The sequence below is a fragment of the Cololabis saira genome, chromosome 21 (genome assembly GCF_033807715.1).
Source record: "Cololabis saira isolate AMF1-May2022 chromosome 21, fColSai1.1, whole genome shotgun sequence".
In the NCBI taxonomy this organism is placed as follows: domain Eukaryota; kingdom Metazoa; phylum Chordata; class Actinopteri; order Beloniformes; family Belonidae; genus Cololabis; species Cololabis saira.
In genome coordinates, this window is record NC_084607.1 from 11,382,022 (window position 1) to 11,401,598 (window position 19,577).

The 19,577-nt window shown below is 38.4% G+C and overlaps 1 protein-coding gene across 1 annotated transcript; it reads right to left on the bottom strand.

Moving 5' to 3' along the window:
- On the bottom strand, positions 1-17,356 carry stard3 (StAR related lipid transfer domain containing 3). Its single transcript, XM_061712212.1, has 15 exons — positions 17,221-17,356; positions 13,291-13,529; positions 13,109-13,186; positions 12,113-12,190; positions 11,969-12,022; positions 11,547-11,664; positions 11,355-11,456; positions 9,831-9,886; positions 9,649-9,741; positions 8,001-8,063; positions 6,114-6,209; positions 5,938-6,017; positions 5,691-5,795; positions 5,496-5,589; positions 1-1,582 (listed from the first exon to the last, which is right to left on the bottom strand). The coding sequence occupies exons 2-15, from the start codon at positions 13,501-13,503 to the stop codon at positions 1,460-1,462; spliced, it is 1,353 nt and encodes a 450-aa protein (XP_061568196.1). The 5' UTR covers positions 13,504-13,529; positions 17,221-17,356; the 3' UTR covers positions 1-1,459.
- Between the last annotated feature and the right edge of the window lie 2,221 nt (positions 17,357-19,577).

The following is a 19,577-nucleotide window of genomic DNA, read 5'->3' on the forward strand; positions in this document are numbered from 1 at the left end:
ATGAGTTCCTATATTTTATTAGACGTAAGACACCGGTTAAGACTCAGTAAAAAAAGAAAACGGCTGGTCAGTTGTGATGGATTTAAATTGGCTGATAAATTTATGAGTTTCCATTCAAACTGAAAACCTACTGAAGAAAACGGTAAGTCAGACTTCCTTTGCGTCTAGTACGCCTTTGGAAAGTTACCGAGCAGAGATTAAACAACAGAAAATTAATGCAAAACAAAATGACAAGGCTGACATGTTATGTTACAGTGATAAAGGCACCATTTTCATATTTTCATTTGATATTCCTTCTTTGCAGTAAGAAGCTTAAAATAAACATGATAATAAATCAGTCTCTCTCTATGAACATAAATTATTGCAGCTGTGATTACAACATTTGTGAATATGATTCCTCAGGAGATCACGTTTAGATCCACACACATGGTCCTTTAGCTGGAATAACCGAAGCTGTTTTTGGGCCCAAATTTAGAGAAGAACAACCAAACTCTGTCTCTCGTTCAACTCATTAACTCAAACCAAAATTCAAACCTCAGTTTTTGGCAGCAGATTTGGAGACGCAGCATCAACACTGAAGCTGGAAACGATACATTGCTGCTTTATGTAAAAAAAAAAGATCAGTAAAAAAAAAAAAGACAACGGTAATAATCGCTAAACAGTGAAAAAATGTTGTTAAATGACAATGATTTGAGCTATTTTATGACAAGGCCACTTGATGTTATTGGCACAAAAGATGGCATCAGTGAGGACACGGCGTGCTCATTTATCACGATGATCATTTCAATCTCCGACTTCAGTCTTGGTTTTACCTGCTGGCTGATCGCAAAGTGCAAAATACCAAATCATCAGTAATAGTTTCTTAAATGTGATCCGACATATTTCCCCCACAGACTAAGAGCAGAGTTTTTACTGCTTGGATAAGTGGCTTCACCTTTGAGAGGCGAGCGTCGCCCTCGTCAATCACAGCGCAGAAATCCTGGAATAGCCGTTACCTCTAAATCATACGTTTGTTGAAAATATGGAAGTCTAGGCAAGTGGAACAAAATGTACATTTCAAATTGAAGAAAAAAAAAAAAAAAAGCAGCAAATCATCCATTAACAACGTGTGCATTGAAAATAAGGCTCAGCTGTTTTCAGTCGTGTCATTACAACAGGCCTCGCTTCCATCCTTATGCAAGACTCCTTATTTCAGTAAAGTGTATTCCATCTCTGGATAAAGTTCTCATCGCAGATAAGAAAAAAAAACAGACAAAACAAAAAAAACAACAAAGTCTTTTCCAATGAAGTTACTGCTTGCCTCATCTGACTGAAATACGATAAACGCGTCACATTTTCTATGCTCAGAAACGGCAGTCTTTTCAGTTTCAGAGGCGTTTCCTTCAGCTCACAGGGTGTTGCTCCGCCCGTCAGAAGAGAAGAGAGTCGTTCCATCTCCCAGGTTCATCTCTGCGCTGCTTTAAGTGTGGTGGTGGGAGCAGTGCGAAGGCCGCAGCTCGGCAATACGCTGGCGTAGATGCGACATGAACTCGAACATGGTGGCGGCGAGGCTCTGGTGGATGAGGTAGCGGGGAAGACGGCCCTAAACACAAATAAAACCAAAGTGTTAACCGGTTTCTGTTGGGTTTTTCCTACTTTGTATTACATTTAAGTTGGTTTTCACTCCATTGTCATTGTTTTCTGCAGCATGTTCAGGACTGTCTCAGAAAATTAGAATATTGTCATAAAGTTCTTTTCTTTTCTTTTCTGTAATGCAATTAAAAAAACAAAAATGTCATACATTCTGGATTCATTACAAATCAACTGAAATATTGCAAGCCTTTTATTATTTTAATATTGCTGATTATGGCTTACAGTTTAAGATTCCCAGAATATTCAAATTTTTTGAGATAGGATATTTGAGTTTTCTTAAGCTGTAAGCCATGATCAGCAATATTAAAATAATAAAAGGCTTGCAATATTTCAGTTGATTTGTAATGAATCCAGAATGTATGACATTTTTGCATTACAGAAAATAATTATTATATTAGTTTTTTGAAACTTCATCCTACACCCTTTCAAACAGGAAATATTTATTTACATATAGATTTGTCTCTTTAATTAGGGCCCGAGCACCTTCAGTGCGAAGGCCCTATTGTATCTGTAGGAATTTTTTTTTTTCTTTTTCTTTTTCTTTTTCTTTTTCTTCTGACGAAAGGAAGGCCTTTTTGCCCCCCTAAACGTGCCCAAAAAGTCACCAAATTTTGCATGCAAGTCAGGCCTGGCGAAAAATTTGATATTTAATGGTTTACATTAATGGGCGTGGCAAAATGGCTCAACAGCGCCCCCCGGAAAACTTTGTGCCTCAAGCCCCACAATACGGTTTGACGTACATGCACGAAAATCGGTACACACCTGTATCAGTACACAACTTAAAGAAAAGTCTCTTGGCGACATGGCCGAAACCGAACAGGAAGTCAGCCATTTTGAATTAATCGTGTCACTTTGGCGCAATTTATGCCATTCCTTCGGCAGTTAATACGGCCCGAACCGTAACGTGCACCCAGGTGTGTTATACATCAAAATGTGCGTCTCTATCCTGCGACTACACGCATTACTTTTCTCTTTCAAAAGCGTTACCGTGGCGACGCTAGACGCCAAAAAGCGCGCCCACCCTTCATCTGGTTGGTTCAGACAGAAAAAACTTTGCGCCTCAAGCCCCATAATACGGTTTGACGTACTTGAACGAAAATCGGTACACACCTGTATCATGTCGCAACTTACAGAAAAGTCTCTTGGCGCCATGGCCGAAACCGAACAGGAAGTCGGCCATTTTAAACATTCTGAATTAATCGCGTAATTTTGGAGCAATATGAGCCATTCCTTCGAGAATTAATACGGCCCGAACCGTAACGTGCACCCAGGTGTGTTATACATCAAAATGTGCGTCTCTATCCTGGGACTACGCGCATTACTTTTCTCTTTCAAAAGTGTTAACGTGGCGACGCTAGACGGCAAAAAGGGCGCCCCCCTTCATCTGATTGGTCCATATTTGATAGTTCCCCAAAAGTCACCATATTTTGCATGCAAGGCAGGCCTGGCGATAAATTTGATATTTCATGGTTTGCATTAATGGGCGTGGCAAAATGGCTCAACAGCGCCCTCTAGAAAACTTTGTGCCTCAAGCCCCACAATACGGTTTCACGTACATGCATGAAAATCGGTACACACCTGTATCATGTCGCAACTTAAAGAAAAGTCTCTTGGCGCCATGGCCGAAACCGAACAGGAAGTCAGCCATTTTTAATTTATTGTGTAATTTTGGCGCAATTTATGCCATTCCTTCGGCAATTAATACGGCCCGAACCGTAACGTGCACCCAGGTGTGTTATACATCAAAATGTGCGTCTTCATCTTGCGACTACGCGCATTACTTTTCTTTTTCAAAAGTGTTACCGTGGCGACGCTAGCCGCGAAAAAGCGCGCGTCCCTTCATCTGATTGGTCAATATTTGATAGTTCTCCAAAAGTCACCAAATTTTGCATGCAAGGCAGGCCTGGCGATAAATTTGATATTTCATGGTTTGTATTAATGGGCGTGGCTTAACGGCTCAACAGCGCCACCTAGAATACTTTTCTCTGCCATAACTTTTGAATGGTTTGACATAAAGAGTCGTGGGTGGTGTCATGGGACTCGGTATAGAGTCCTTGACCATAATTGGTGAAAATTAGCCCCGCCCCTTCTTCTGATTGGTTGTCCCTTTTTTCTGCTATAACTTTTGAATGGTTTGACATAGGAAGTCGTGGGTGGTGTCATTTCTGATATGCTTATGGGGGGCGGTGGCCGTGAGTGCGAGGGCCCGTTCATCGCTGCTTGCAGCTTTAATTTGCTTTGTTTTGCTTATGGTTTTCTTTGTTGTTCTTTGTTTTTTTTTTGTTTTTTTATGTATGTGTGTATTTTATGTATTCTGATTATTTTGTTTTTGTTTTAACCTGTTTGAATAAATAAATAAATGAAATGAAATAAAATAAAGGACTTTATCACAATATTCTAATTTTCTGAGACAGTCCTGTACCTGCTGACTGAGGCTAAAATCACAAACACGTTTTCATCTAAAATGGATATGCCTCGTGTCCAAAGTGTTTTAAACGTTAACTGTTGAGGTCTAATGTGGACAAAATAAACTAGAAAGCTTCTGTAAATAATGACACATTTGCACCGATTCACTTCATTATCCTCTCTTCTGAGTCGCATGTTGAGGCCTCATCACATGACCCCCACCAGACGATGACACGAAGCCCAGTAGGTGGGAAGCAAACAATTCAGCCGTCATGAAAACCCAGAGAAGATAACAGACGCCTTCACAAAGGCTTAAAAAAAATATGAATATTATTGCCCTGGTTTTCAAAAGTTTTAAATTCATTAACACTGCAACTGCATAAGAGGAAAGTGCGGTATGTATGAAAATGTTATTTCAAGTTGTTTTTAGCCCATCTCCACCCACGTGTGCATGCCCAGCGCCTACAGCTACTACGAGGAACAAAAACTATTTTGGTCATAGCTTCAGCCGTCTGCTCCGGGAAAGCCGCCTTTCAAAGCTCACACAGGCTTTGTGCATCCTGTTGCTCCTTTTCAAAGTTTAGCAGTCCTAAACATAGGCTAAGAAAATCCTATTTTACCATAAACATAAGTGATTGTACTGAATCACTTATGTACTGAATTCCAAGGCCTTGCATTTGATCTACTACTCATTGATTGTTCCCTATTTATGTTACTGTGTGGAATTGTGGGGATCCACCTTTAAAACCACCTTAAATTCAATAAGAAAACTTCAAAAACGAGCCATACGTATCATCAATAAGGCTGATTACTACGCTCACACACTTTTTCTAAATTCTCATGTTATTACATTTTATGATTTGTTTTATTATAAAATCATGCAAATTATGTTCAGAGCAAAATCAAAATGCTCCCCGACCCAATACAGAGGTTCTTTTTTTTAATTCAGGAAACTCCATACAATCTTAGAGGTGTCTGCAATTTCACAAAACATAAAGCCAAAAAAGGTATGAAAAGGAGATGTGTCCCCATTACTGGAGTTAAATTCTGGAATGATGCCAACATAAATTTAAAAACATGTCATTCTCTTTTTGTTTTCAAGAAAATGCTTTGTAAAGCTATTTTTGAAGCTTATAAGTGCAATTGACTATCTGTAAATGTTTCTTTGCTTTTCTATTGTTTCTTTGCCTTTTGTTGTTTCTTTGCTTTTCTATTCTCTTTTTGGTTTTTTGGAGGTCGGTAGCCAAAAAAAAAAAGAAAGTTGGTACTATAGGATAGGCTTTTATAAGCATTTTGCTTCAGCCTATGCCTTTTCAGTCATTGTTCAACACATTTTTGGTTTTGTATGAAATGTTAATGCTGTGCACAATGTTTTTTTTTTGGTGTTGTTTTGTGTTGTCATGACTGCATAAACTTCATTCATTCATTCAATTGCAAGTGTGATTGCACGTTCCCACCTTCAGGTCTGTGTTGAGGACCCAGATGAAGGTGCACACCGTTGGATTGCTGCTGGATTTGAGGACCACAAATCCTCCCGGCCCGTTTTCTCCCCTGGTCGACACAACAACAGGGAAGACAGAAGAGTACACTTGGTGCAACGGCACTTCATCAAAATGATGTTGCAATTTACTGGAATGATGACATGGTCTGACCTGACGTAGCGGCCACTCGGGGGCTTGGAGTCGTGGTTGGTTGCCATGCCAGCAGACAGGTAACAGTCTCGTTTGCGCTCTACTCGTCGAACATTAATAAAGTCCCTGCAGGGAGGAAAAAAATAAATAAAAAAATCCATCAGTAAATCAATTTATTATGTTTCAGACTTGAAATCCCGATAAAGACAAGACTGGCAGAAAAAAGATAAGAGCGAGACGAAGCCACAAGTGGAGGCTGCGTACACACCTCGCAGAGACTACTCCCCCTGCTGCACCAGAGGAGACATCGTACGACACCATGGTGTTGTCGTCGACCCTCTGAAGGATCTGGGGAGAAGGCGGGGAGCAGTGTTAGGCTCTAATGGTGCACAGCTCTGCAGTGACAAATGTTCAACGGGGGGGGGGGGCAGAAAGATCGATCACCTGGCAGGTGGAGACCGTCCTGTTCCACTGAACCATCTTCTCCGGCTGCAGGATCACCTCCTGATACACGAGCTCAGCAGAGCACTGCATCAACGCCTGAACGCAACAAAACAAGGCCGTGAGCCAATAATCACAGTCCAATTCAGCGCGGAAGAAAGACGACGAGGAAAAGGCACAAAAATATCTGTAATGCATCTTTTATGCCAATCAGTCACAGCTGACTTCATGAGAACCCAAGTTGTTGTTTTTTCATGATCATTGCCCTGCTTGAACTTCTTATTTAGTTCCACGTTTGAACAAGAAGTCTGTTGTTCAGGGACCCACCGGGCTCTCGGACAACCGCTTGCATGCCAGAGAGTAACGAGATTATGTTGAGTGGCTTTAATCGTTGTGGTTTTGGCCTGATTAGTTTATGTACAATCGGAGCCAAAGCAAGTGAAATTAGTCAAATCAGACAAAAAGGCTTTAAAAAATGATTAGCAGAGAGAACATATAAGCAGGCTTTCCCCTGAACTCTTCCCTTGACTCCTTTTATTCAAATATTTTTTTATCTTTTTGCTGCCCACAACTTTTTATCTTACTTAGTAGCTAGGTTTTGTCTTAGTTTCTTAGTCTTGTTTTTAGTCTTCTTTGTAAAGCGCTCTGAGATCTGTCGTTTCAGGTGAAAAGTGCTATATAAATTGAAATTATTATTATTATCATTATTATTATTATTATTATTATTATTATTATGTGCTCCAAGATACATAGTACATTTGGTTAAAGTATATATATGCCTTTCATAGGTATTTAAAGCCCTCTTCACACAAGAGAGCGGGTGGATGATGGCGTCATGTTTCTGCTGCAGCGTGGTAACTCTCAACTGCATAGGAATGCTACCATTTGGTTTTTTCTACTTTCAATACGTTTTTCTTTAGAGTGAGAAACTGCACAGGAAGCATGAATCTATCTATATTTATCTATGTATCCATTGCTCTCAGCAGTTATTTTCATGTCCATGTGCAGAAAAACAACCAAACTTTGTCTTTGACACAGAAAAGTAGGAGAAACACTCAGCAGTTCTGGCACCAAAAGGTTTCAAAACTGCTCAAACGTGCAGCAGATAATGACTGTGGTTACACCCTCGCACCACCAATGGTTGAATAACACTGTCATCTACTCATTTAATTATGCAGTCTGTGGAAATCCTCTGAAAAAAGCTGATGTGTGTTAATTGTCTAATAAATCCATAGTGTGAAGAGTTTCACATAAATATGGCGTCTTTACGCTGAAAAACATTGCATTTCTTATAATTATACACAAAGCCACACCTTTTGTTTTCAATATGCTTCCAGGTCACCTCAATAACTTATTTATATACAGGTTATTTAAAGATAGAAGAACCTTGAGGCTTTGCTACACATTTGGCCTCCCTTATCATTTCAGCTAGAAACCCACGAGACACAGTTGTGCGATTCCTGGAAAACAGCTTCCAGTCACAGTCCGCCCTCTGAACACGTATGGAAACACACACCAAAGGAACTCCAGGAGCCATGTCTGCGTTCTCTGAAGTCTAGATATGATCTCATTTCATTTATCTCCCCCAAGCATCTCAATTTGTTCTCCACCATGCCCCAATGGGGTCGTTTAAATGCACACAGGCCCGTCGGCTGCACTGGTGCTTAATTCAGCAATAGTGTTCAAAAGAAGTCACTCTTCACTCAGACAGCGGTAAAATAAGAGACTTCAGAGGGAAGTCGGGCCGATTCATCAGTAAAAAAGAGGGAAATCAACATTCTAGGGAAAAAAAAAGAAATCCAAAGTGAAAAAAAGCACATTTCCATGATTCAAGTCTGTGTCGAGTCTAAACACGAGTGTGGAATGTTTTCAGTTTCACACTAACTGTACCTTAAGAATGAAAGTCTTTCCGTGGTAGGGAATCTCCAGAGTGTAGACAGAGTCTCCCATGTCCTGCCGCAAAGAAATATCATTTAGAAACTGCAAAAGAGGTGTTTTTCATTTCACCCAAAAACACACACAAATAAAAAATAAGATTGTCTGTGTATTATTTCATATAATCAACATTAAAGTGGATTTTGAATCCTAACCTATATTTACCAGTAAGTATGCACAAAAACATGCACGCTCCAGCAGTTGCGTGAGCGGCATGTCAAATGTCACCGTAACTCGTCACCTAGGCAACTAGCACAATGAGTGACAGCGAGTGAAACCAGAAGAAAAAAGTGAGAAAATAAAAACACAGAGGATGAAAAACAGCCTTTTCCGTCAGTCACTGGGCCTCTGCTTTCATTTCAGTTCATTTTATTATTATTATTAATCATTGAAAAAGATATACTTATCAAATACAGCTATTTTTCCACAACAAAAGATTAAATTGACTGACAAACAAGTCTTTTATAACTGATGTTACTTTCAAATGCAAACCAACTCGAATGATAAGAATGATAAGTCAGTCAGTAATCTGTTAAACTAACATTTTCCCGGTTACTGGTACCAGCCTGGTCTAATCTCAAATCAAAACAAACCCTTTGTAATATGAATCACATGGATGTTTATTTTGCTACATTTCCTGCACTTTAATGTAAGATTTTCAGTTTTAAACTCCTTAATTATCCATGCTGGATCCTCCTACGTTTCTTGCTTGTGTTGTTGTCTCAGATCTAAGTTGCTTTGAATAAAAGCATCAGCTAAATGACAGTAGTAGTAGTAGTAATTTGTTGCACTGACCCTACAGCAGATATTCAGTTGAAATAAAGCATTGTTGTTTCTAATTTATGTAAAAGCTTTTCTATAAAATTGTTGCTGCTATCTGACCTGTTCAGTGTTTGATTCAAATAAATCCTGCACATAATCGCAGCACCCACAGTTGTAACAATACTAACATTTAGGGAAAGAAGACACTAAATGCAGGCAGCCTGTACGAGTAACTGTAGCAAAGATCTTCTATACACAAGATAGCGCATTGCCGTTACTGGCAATGGTTTGAAACGGTATACACTTCCGGTCTCCTAAGTGGGCGTGGCCGCCCCCTCCCCACATCGTTTTGGAACATACAACACTAGATACAGTACAACTTTCTTCCAAAAATACTTAAATAATAAAAATAACAGTATTATTAAGCAAAGAAGCAAGTTTTATTTAAGTTTTAAACTTCATTTTATCCGTTGGGAAAACGATGAGAGCCAAATCTCGCGAGAGTGTGTTGCTCAGACAGAGACAGGTCTCAAACAAAGTTCATTTTCTCCTAATCTGTCGGTCTGAAAATGTCCATTTTGGTGTCAGAATGTTCAGAAGGTTTGTGGCTTTTGAAAAATGGGTCCCGTATTTACTTAGGTTACTATGGGGCGAAGGAATTGGTAATAATCTGTGCTCACGTTCACTTTTCCCATAGGACTCAATAGACTCAGGACCTGCTTCCTGTCTCCTAAGGGGGCGTGGCAGTCACGTGACAGAGATACAAGAAACACAACCGTAGTGGGCTGTCTCGGTTATAGAACGTCTCTGACTGTAGTTCTCTGGACATGTGTCTACTTACGTTGTTTTTCTCAAACTTCCAGTTTTCCTCCTGGGTGAGGATCTGCTCCACCACGGACATGGCCTCTCGCCCCTGCCGGACGTACTCCTTCTCCTGCAGCACCAAAAGAAGAGGAAGAAGGGCAGGAAAGCATCAGCTGGAGAGCAGGACATGGGGCTGACTATAATCAACGATCCCGTTACCTGAGCAGTGACAGCTCTGCGCCCAAGACCCTCCTCATCCAGATCGTCCTCCGAGCCTGCAGTCAGAGTTCAGGGCCAAAAATCAGTTCCCAGCTCAAACAGGAAGTGGGAACATACAGAAGAGGCCGGACGGACAGACGAACACATCAGAACAGACAATCACGAGTTTGATTGGAAATTAAAAATAATATATTTTAACACTCCCCTGAATATTTCTTTGTTTGTCAAGACACCTTTGATTGAAATGTGTTGGAGGAATTGTGGAGGAATTGGGGATTACGCACATATATTTTGGGATTGTCCAATAATTCAAGTGTTTTGGAAAAAGCAGAAATGAAAAATATTGTCAAGGTAAATGTTCCTCTGGATCCTATGGTGTACTTGTTGGGAGCTGCAGCAAAGGAAACGTATAACGCAGAACAGAGATATATACTGCGGATTTTGTTACTGATTGCCAAGAAAATGATTACTGTGAATTGGAAGGACAGTAAATCACCGACAGTAACACGGTGGAAGCAGAGACTGAAGCAGGTTTACATCATGGAACAGATGACCGCAAGGCTACAAATGAAAATAGACACTTTTGACTAAAGATGGGGAGATGTTGTGTTGTATTTGGATACTGATGGAAATGGGTTGTAGTAAAAGAAGGGGAATTGTCTTAATAAGTAATCTTGCTGTCTGTATTAATGTCGACCAGAGGTGTCAAGTAACAAAGTACAAATACTTCGTTACCTTACTTAAGTAGAAATTTTGGTTATCTATACTTCACTGGAGTAATTATTTTTCAGACGACTTTTTACTTTTACTCCTTACATTTTCACGCAATTATCTGTAATTTTTACTCCTTACATTTTAAAAACAGCCTCGTTACTCTATTTAATTTCGGCCTTTAAAATAAAACTATCCAGTTAAATTGCTCCATCCGGATAGAGTGAATTTGGTTGTGGTTGTTTCAGATGTTCTTGTCCAGTTTTGTTCTTACATCCGTTCCCTCAGATTCCTGCAACTAAACTTGGATGTACATTCCAATAAAGGTTAGGATAAATGATAACATGCCTCTGAAGTTTGACTTTTTGCACCATTACAATACTTATAGGCAACTAGTCATCATATCTCCTGCTCTCTGAAACACATGTTAATGCTCAATAGTACACATATATGGTTCTTTAATATATTTGCATTATACTAAGATGTATTCATTTTCAATGGCTTTTGTCCTTAATGGCTTTTTTCCCCCTTACATTACTTTTACTTTTATACTTTAAATAGTTTTGAAAGCAGTACTTTTATACTTTTACTTGAGTAAAAAACTTGAGTTGATACTTCAACTTCTACAGGAGTATTTTTAAACTCTACTATCTATACTTCTACCTGAGTAATGAATGTGAATACTTTTACACCTCTGATGTCGACCTAATATGCACTTTTTGATTTTCTGTGTAGGGGGAAAGGTTCTGTTATTTGTAAAAAAGGAAAAAATAAAAAGTAAAAAAAAATAAAATAAAAAGAACAGACAATCACCTGCAACGGATTCCGGCGGGGAGTAGAACTGTCCGTCGGAAACAGCGCGGGGGTAGATCATAGGGGCTCGTTCGCAGGCTGCGTGCACCGCTGCTAGGTAGGCTAAGGTCAGAGCAGGGAGACTGGTGAGAAAGAGCGGGAGTTTTGAGGAGTTTTGAGGAGTTGTGCTCCAAGCAGCCACTCGTCTCTCACCTCGTTCGTCGTCAGCTTCCTGCGTGAGAACCTTGAAATCGAGGAACCAGGTCTCCAGCCACGCCACCACAAAGGAGGTGATAGGCAGCACGTAGCCAAAGGCATTCTGGGACAGGAGCTGTGCAGAGACAGAAACCACGAGAGAAGGACACCGTCACCACCGCTGCAGTAAATTTGCCAGCAGTATTTCATGTTGGTTCCCTTTCCTCAGGCAAATAAGGTTTATTTCACCACATAAATGCATCAGTCAGAAGGATGATAAGGCGAGATAATGCAAAGAAGAAGATACATTTATAGCCACTAGCTGCAAATAACTGGGAGAAATGAAGAAGTGAAAATAGCGAAGTGGCTTCCTCGTGCCACTACGTATGACACGCTGAGCCGTCAAAACCAGAGAACAGCAGAAGTTAAAAAGCACTCACGTTGGATACGATCACCTTCACAACGAGGAAGACGCTGGTCACTAGAGTGGTAACCTGCAAAGAGGAGCAGAGCTCTGATTCACGTCCAGAAGGAAACACGTTGGACTGTTCAGTCAGCAGTTGTGAGTGAGTGAGCAGACTCACCGCGATCACCCACCAGTGCCTCAAGCCGAAGGCTGCGTAGCCCACTTGTAGACACAGGAAACGAAACAAGGCGAGAACCTGAGACGGGCAGGACATTATATTAGGAATAAGCATCAGGGAGCTGAACATTTTCTTCTCTTGTGTAAATAAATGCAGATGCACGACTCTTAGGCCCCGTTTACACGGGGCAAAAACGGAGGCGTTTTCATGCGTTTTGGCCGTTCGTTTACACGAAAACGCAGCTCAAAGCCCCCAAAAACGATCATTTCTGAAAACTCCGGCCAAAGTGGAGATTTTCAAAAACTCCGTTTTCACGTTTGCGTCTAAACGGAGGAAAACGGAGATTTAAGCTTCAGAACGTCACATTATGCACCAGAAACTCACCAGCGTCATGTGTGCGACCTGTGTTTACAATTAGTTTGGCCACCGTCAATATTTTCTTGTATTTTACCTGTTTAATATTCTAAAGTCACACTTAAAAGTAACCCCCCCCCCCGACCCCCCCCCCCCCCCAGTCCAGCCTCCTGCTCATTCAAGCCTGTGAGCGCGTCAGCCAGCAGCATGAAGCCTGAATTATGGTTCCGCGTTAAATCGACGGCGTAGGGTACGCGGCGACGCGCAAGGTACGTGCGCGTCGCCGCGTAACCTACGCCGTAGGCTCTGCGTTAATGTAACGCGGAACCATAAATCAGCCTTAACTGGAAGTTACACACGTGTCATTTGTTGATGTTTTTCCAGGATTCTGATTGGCTGGCATGACGTTAAGAGCGTTTTCATGCGGGTCCGTGTAAACAAGGATTTTTTTGAAAACGTAGAGGGGAAAATATCCGTTTTTGTAAATACCCGGCTACGTGTAAACGTGGCCTTAAAAACTTCAGAGCAGAGAGTTTGCTCATTATGGACACAGCTGTCCAAACGTGTTCAGGAACAGACACCAACACCATTTTAAAAACAATTAATAGACCCAAAGGAAACGGGATGAACTGACCCACTTACGACTATATCAAAGAAGGAGGACCTGAAGTTATAATGGACCACCTCTTTTTCTAAGCTTTCCCAGATCGTGCTGGATATCTGCAAGACACAAAAATAAAAATAAGATCAGAACCACAACGGTGGCTGCAGCATGAATACAGAGAGGTGACGGATCCTAAACACGCCCCTAAACCGTCACTCACATTCAGCTCGATAATCCAGAGAAGAGCGATAAAGAGGAGGTCAAAGGTCACAAAGAGGCAGAAGGTTCGGCGGACGTCGGAGATGGCCTTGCGCTCGGCAGGCGGCACCAGCAGGTACGGGGAAGGGAAGGACAGCGACGTTGAGTAGGAGGCGTTCAGGGAGGCGATGGCAGGGAGGCTAGCCCCGAGCTCCCCGTAATCGCCACCCGGCATTCCTGGTAAGAGACAGGAAACTCCCCCTGCAACACAGTTATGGACAAAGTTATAAGCCCCCAACTCAAGAAAAGTGTTTCTAGTTTACAGACAAAGCTCCAATAATCTGCATTAAGATGTTTTACTACTCTCTTCAAATGAAAGAAGAAACAAGTACGCTAGGACCAAAAACTACACACCTGATGATTAGTGAAGCATTTCCTAGGGGTTGTTATTGATTGTAAATTAACATGGAAACAACATATTAGATACATAAAAGGAAATATTGCAAAGTCAATAGCAATCTTGTATAATTCCAGAAATATATTAAATCATAAAGCACTACATTTAATTTATTGTTCACTAATACTACCTTATATATCGTATTGTGTGGGAGTTTGGGGCTCGACGTATAAGACAACAGTACCGTAAATGCTCTTACAAAAACGAGCCATACGTATTATTAATAGTGTGGGATACTATGAACATTCAAATCCATTATTTATAAAAATCCCATATTATGAAATGTTATGATTTGGTTTATTATAAAATAATGCAAATAATGTATAAAGTTAGATTAAAGTTACTCCTTGTCTGTGTACAACGGTTTTTCTCAATATATGAGTCCAAATATAATTCCAAGTCCAAATAAAATATAATAAAAATATAATTTGCGTGATGTTTGTAAATTTGTTGTACAAAAAGCTAGAAAAGAGACTAAAAGGAGATGTATATCTGTTGTGGGAGTTAAACTATGGAATGACGCTAACCTAGATTTACGAATGTGCAGCTCATTTTCGGTTTACAAAAAAAAGATTTGTAGAGCAATCTTTGAAAGCTACAAATGTTAATGTTTATTTGTTTTTGTTTGTTGCTGTTCTTTGATATTTATATAAAAAAGTCTTTACTATCATATATATGTAAACCTTATTGGTCCTCCTTTTCTGGTTTTTCTGGTTTAGTTTTGCTATTGTTTGTTTGTTTGTATGTAGGACAGGCATTAATATAACCACTATGTTTCTGCCTGTGCCTTTTCAGTCACTATTTTTCGATAATGTTTGTGTTCAATGCTTGTAGAGTGATGTGACTGAATAAAGAATTTCAATCAAATTTGTGACGTACAACTGACGATGCTTCCTTGTGCTACATCCTGACTGACTTTGAACACCTCACTTGAGGGATCTTAGCTCATCCTTCCACAGAAAAACTGTTCCAGATTTCCGAATAAGGACAATAACCTTGATCTACTTCCACTGATTCTCAATGAGACCGACATCTGCGCGCTGAGATGGCCACTTCAGAGTTTTGCTTGATTTTATAACCATGTTTTGGGGTCACAAGTCTCGATGGAAGGCACAGCAAATATCCAGAGATAGACACACAGCATCATGCTCCCGTCACCATGTTTTACAGTGGAAGCTGCGTTTTTGGGGGGGGGTTAAGTTGAAGGCATCTCTCTTGTTTTCACCATCCAAAAGCAGAGTCATCAGACCAAAGTACAGACCTCTAAAACTCATCCTTCATTTGTGAACTTCAGTTTGGCTTTGATGTGCTCCTGTCAAAGCACCACGATGAAACACTCAATATAACCGTTCTCTTTTAGATGAGCATCAACGATCCTGTCTGAGCTCCAAACTGACTTCTTTACATTTTGGCGTGGTGACATCTCTTCTTAGCAAGGATTTAAGAGGAATCTCTCTGAGGCGACTGTTAAGATGGGATAATCCCTCATCGCCGCTTTTAAGAACAAACTTAAAACCACCTGTTTCTCTGAGCTTTTAAACATCAGTAGTGAGGGTTGTTTAATGACCAGCATGTTGATTTGATGTACTTTTATTCTAGGAGCTTTTATCGGTATTGTCTTGTTTTTATTGTATTTTTACTGTATTGTTTTATTCTTTGTGCAGCACCTTGTGACATTCCCTTTCCTGTGAAAGGTGCTATAAACTTTACTTACTTACTCAAATGATCATTCATTACTTGGGTGTAGTTTGAAGGCATTTATATATACAGTTTACCTTCAAAAAGGGAGCCAAAAAGTGACCTTAGCAGTGAGTAATGTTTTATTATTATGTACATTTTTATGAATAATGCAATCGTTGGTTGGCATTTTGGTGAAAAGTTCCACAGCGTCTCGGTTAAAGTACAAGCAAATAATAAAAACTGAAAGTCTATGATAATAAAGTAGATATAAAACTCTGAAGTACTGTTATATAACCCTCCAACCTCCAGTCTTAATGTTTTGGTGGCATATGGTTTGAAAATCGTTTCTGGGAAACGATACAGACTCATGAAAATGAGGACAAACAGACTCAAACACAGCTTTTATCCAACAGCAATAACCACTCTTAACAAAAACAGAAGCTAATATGCAATAACAATAACAAAAATGATTGTATGCTGATGAAGGTTCTTGTGGGGTCTGTGTGTTGATGTGGAAGGGTGAATGTGTCTAGAGATGTATATATTTATTTTATTTGTTTATATTTTAAATTATATTTTATTGGATTATTTTCAGTTATTTTATATATGATGCGCTGACTGGAGAGCACTTTTAATTTCGATGTACATAAGTTATAATGACAATAAAGAACTATCTATCTATCAAAACTGAATTAAAGAAGGACTTTCATTACTTAAATAGTTGAAGCATAAGTCAAACATCCACTAAAAATGATTTTCATAGTCTCGGTCCCTTGTTTTAATGAATATACAGGACTGCCTCAGAAAATTAGAATATTGTGATAAAGTTCTTTATTTTCTGTAATACAATTAAAAAAACAAAAATGTCATACATTCTGGATTCATTACAAATCAACTGAAATATTGCAAGCCTTTTATTATTTTAATATTGCTGATTATGGCTTACAGTTTAAGATTAAGATTCCCAGAATATTCTAATTTTTTGAGATAGGATATTTGAGTTTTCTTAAGCTGTAAGCCATGATCAGCAATATTAAAATAATAAAAGGCTTGCAATATTTTAGTTGATTTGTAATGAATCCAGAATGTATGAAATTTTTGCATTACAGAAAATAAAGGACTTTATCACAATATTCTAATTTTTTTAAAACAGTCCTGTAGTTGAAGCTGCCACAGATGTTGCACCTTGCAGAGATTTACTGTCCCTCACCTCTCTGTCTGCAGTCTACTGCTTATGACAAAGTTTTAAAATATGTTTTTACCTTCATCAGATGTTTGTTGTTGTTGATGTGTTTTTACAAACAGAAATAATCTGATATTGCATTTATCTGAGTGCTTGTGATGCAGGATCTTCAGGATAAACACGCAGCACTGAATCATTTAGTGAGGGATATTATTTTTAGTAAAGCAGCTGCAGATTTGAGTATTGTCCCTTTGTTAAACCACTGACGGAATTTCAATTCTCTCTTTATCTTCTCGGAGGTCATATGTTGAGGCAGGGAAATACTTTGTGGCTCACATACTTAGCCTATATTATCCACACAGACACAAAAACAAGATTCAGATTACATTTTCTTGGGATCGCATGACTCACCGCCGTCACTTCTCCTATAATAAACTGTCAGCAAGCTCTCTCTGCATAACAATGAGGACCTGCTGGCTGAATAACACAGAACAATCCACTTGATCACGGATCAGACTCATATGACTCTTTTAAAGAAGCCATTACCAAATAATGATTAACTAGTAGAGGTTAGCTCACACGGGCTAAGTAAATTCACACAGCAATGAGAAAATGTAAAACACACATCATACCTCAAGTGGTGGCCTGCAGTTGCAAATGCTATGAAAACCAAGGACAAGTTTTACCCGAGTGTCACTTTAGTAAGTTGGCAGAGTAAATTCAGATTAATAAACTCACTGTATTTACCGCAACACCATCGCCTAGTAGGTCTTCCGGGCTCTTCTCAAAGAGGAAATATTGAGGCAAGATGCATCACTTCCACAGCGAGAGCGACGTCGGTCAGGCGAAGGAGGGAAAACAGGTTTAAAGCTTTTATTTTGAAATAAGATGTCCATTATGAGGCGTGACTTTCCGTAAGTGTTACTTATTAAAGTGAAACGCTACAACACACAACTTTATTCTATTGGCTAAACATTGTAGGGTTGGGTGTAAAGATGCAACAAAACTAAGCCCCACATCAACAACTGACAAAATGAAATGAAAAACATACGTTGTTATTTCAAAAACAAAGTTGTTGTGATTGTGGACTTTGACTTTTACTGTTTGATTGACCCTGAATGCTTTGCCTGCATTGATTGCCATCTAGAGGACATTATGCTTATGTCCAGTTTTGAATATACAGTCATAATTTTAAACGTATCATGGACTCAAGAAATTAAATTAATATTCATATAATTTATATATATATATATATATATATATATATATATATATATATATATATATATATATATATATATATATATATATATATCATTATCATTCTCTGCAACGTGCAATTATGTTAATAACATCTGTAAATATCCATCTTATTTCTTATTCTTTTTATATACTAGTATTTCTTATTACTATTTTTATTCTCCTTCTTCTTATTATATGTATATACTGTTTATAGCGTTTTTATTATTATTGTGTGATATTGATGCCTCTTGTGTTTTGCACTATCCCCTTTGCTGCTGTAATCTGGAAATTTCACCTCTGTGGGACTATTAAAGGATTTCTTATCTTATCTTATCATATATATATATAAGATAAGATATATCTTATATATATATATATATATATATATATATATATATATATATATATATATATATATATATATATATATATATATATATATATATATATATATGTATATATATACATACATATATATACATATATATACATACATATATATATATATATATATATATATATATATATATATATATATATATATATATATATATATATATATATATATATATATATATATATATATATATATATATATATATATAAAGCGTTTGTTTTTGTTTTTTTTTTGTTTTGTTAAACTATTATTTTGATGACTTCCCATTCTGAAGCTGGTGGGAACCTTCAAAATAAAACGTCAAACTCCAGAACAATGAATGTTAAACGTGGTGAAAGTAATGGAGATGTTAATTATACCTGACCTCAAAACGCAACAGCCAAAAACTTTCCGAACGTATCAAATGATACAAGAAAATAACCAGCTACCTACTTCCGGTTTCGTAAATAAAAAATAAAAGAAAAGCCCATCAATGACTTAAAAATGCTCTACCTTTAACAATGCAAGGTAAAACGTTCTGTAGAATAAATAATGAAAGCAATTCAACAGCATGAGGTGGTATTAATTATCACATATTTGTATTCTGATTTATTCACTTTGTTAGCTGCTGATTATGTGAAACTAGTCACCAGGCAAGAGTGCAAAAACAGGAAATAAACTAATATTTACATTTTCAATCCTAATTTGTGCAGATGTTTTTTTTCTTATTATTTTTTTGTTGTTTGTTTTTGATTATATTTAAATGTTTAATGGATGTTATTATTCTTATACTAGACTAATTCACATAAGATTCAAATTATTTCAGTTGAAATGCAATGGTGAGCATGCCGCATGGAAAATAGCAAAGTTAAAAGGTAATTATTTGTGTTTGTAAAATATACAGTTTCTGATTTCACATAATTTTGAGACAATAGAAATGTTAAAATTCCACTACTTGCCTAATCTAACTAAACTAACTAAACTTTAACTAAAGCAAGGTTAACTAAAGCAAGTCCTCCCACAAAAGTTAATGATTTATTTCATTGGAACCTCACTAACCCAGAGTCAGGTCCTCCGTTATCGGATCAATGAGCATTAACATGAGAAATATACGACACATATACAACACGTACGCCGGATCAAAGGAGAAAAAGAAAAGTGTTTATTTTAGACCATGAAGTTTCTCCTTTTAAAACAACCACTGAAAACAGAAGAACAGAAAATAAAAGAGAAACGCAGACAGAATTAGCATACTGGTTTATACAAGTCTGTCCATTGTTGTCTTCTGACCTGGGGGCCGGAGGGCGGGACGTGGTGGACAGAGAACGAAGGACGTGGTTGGGGGGGGGCTCAACCCAACAGCAGGTCAGA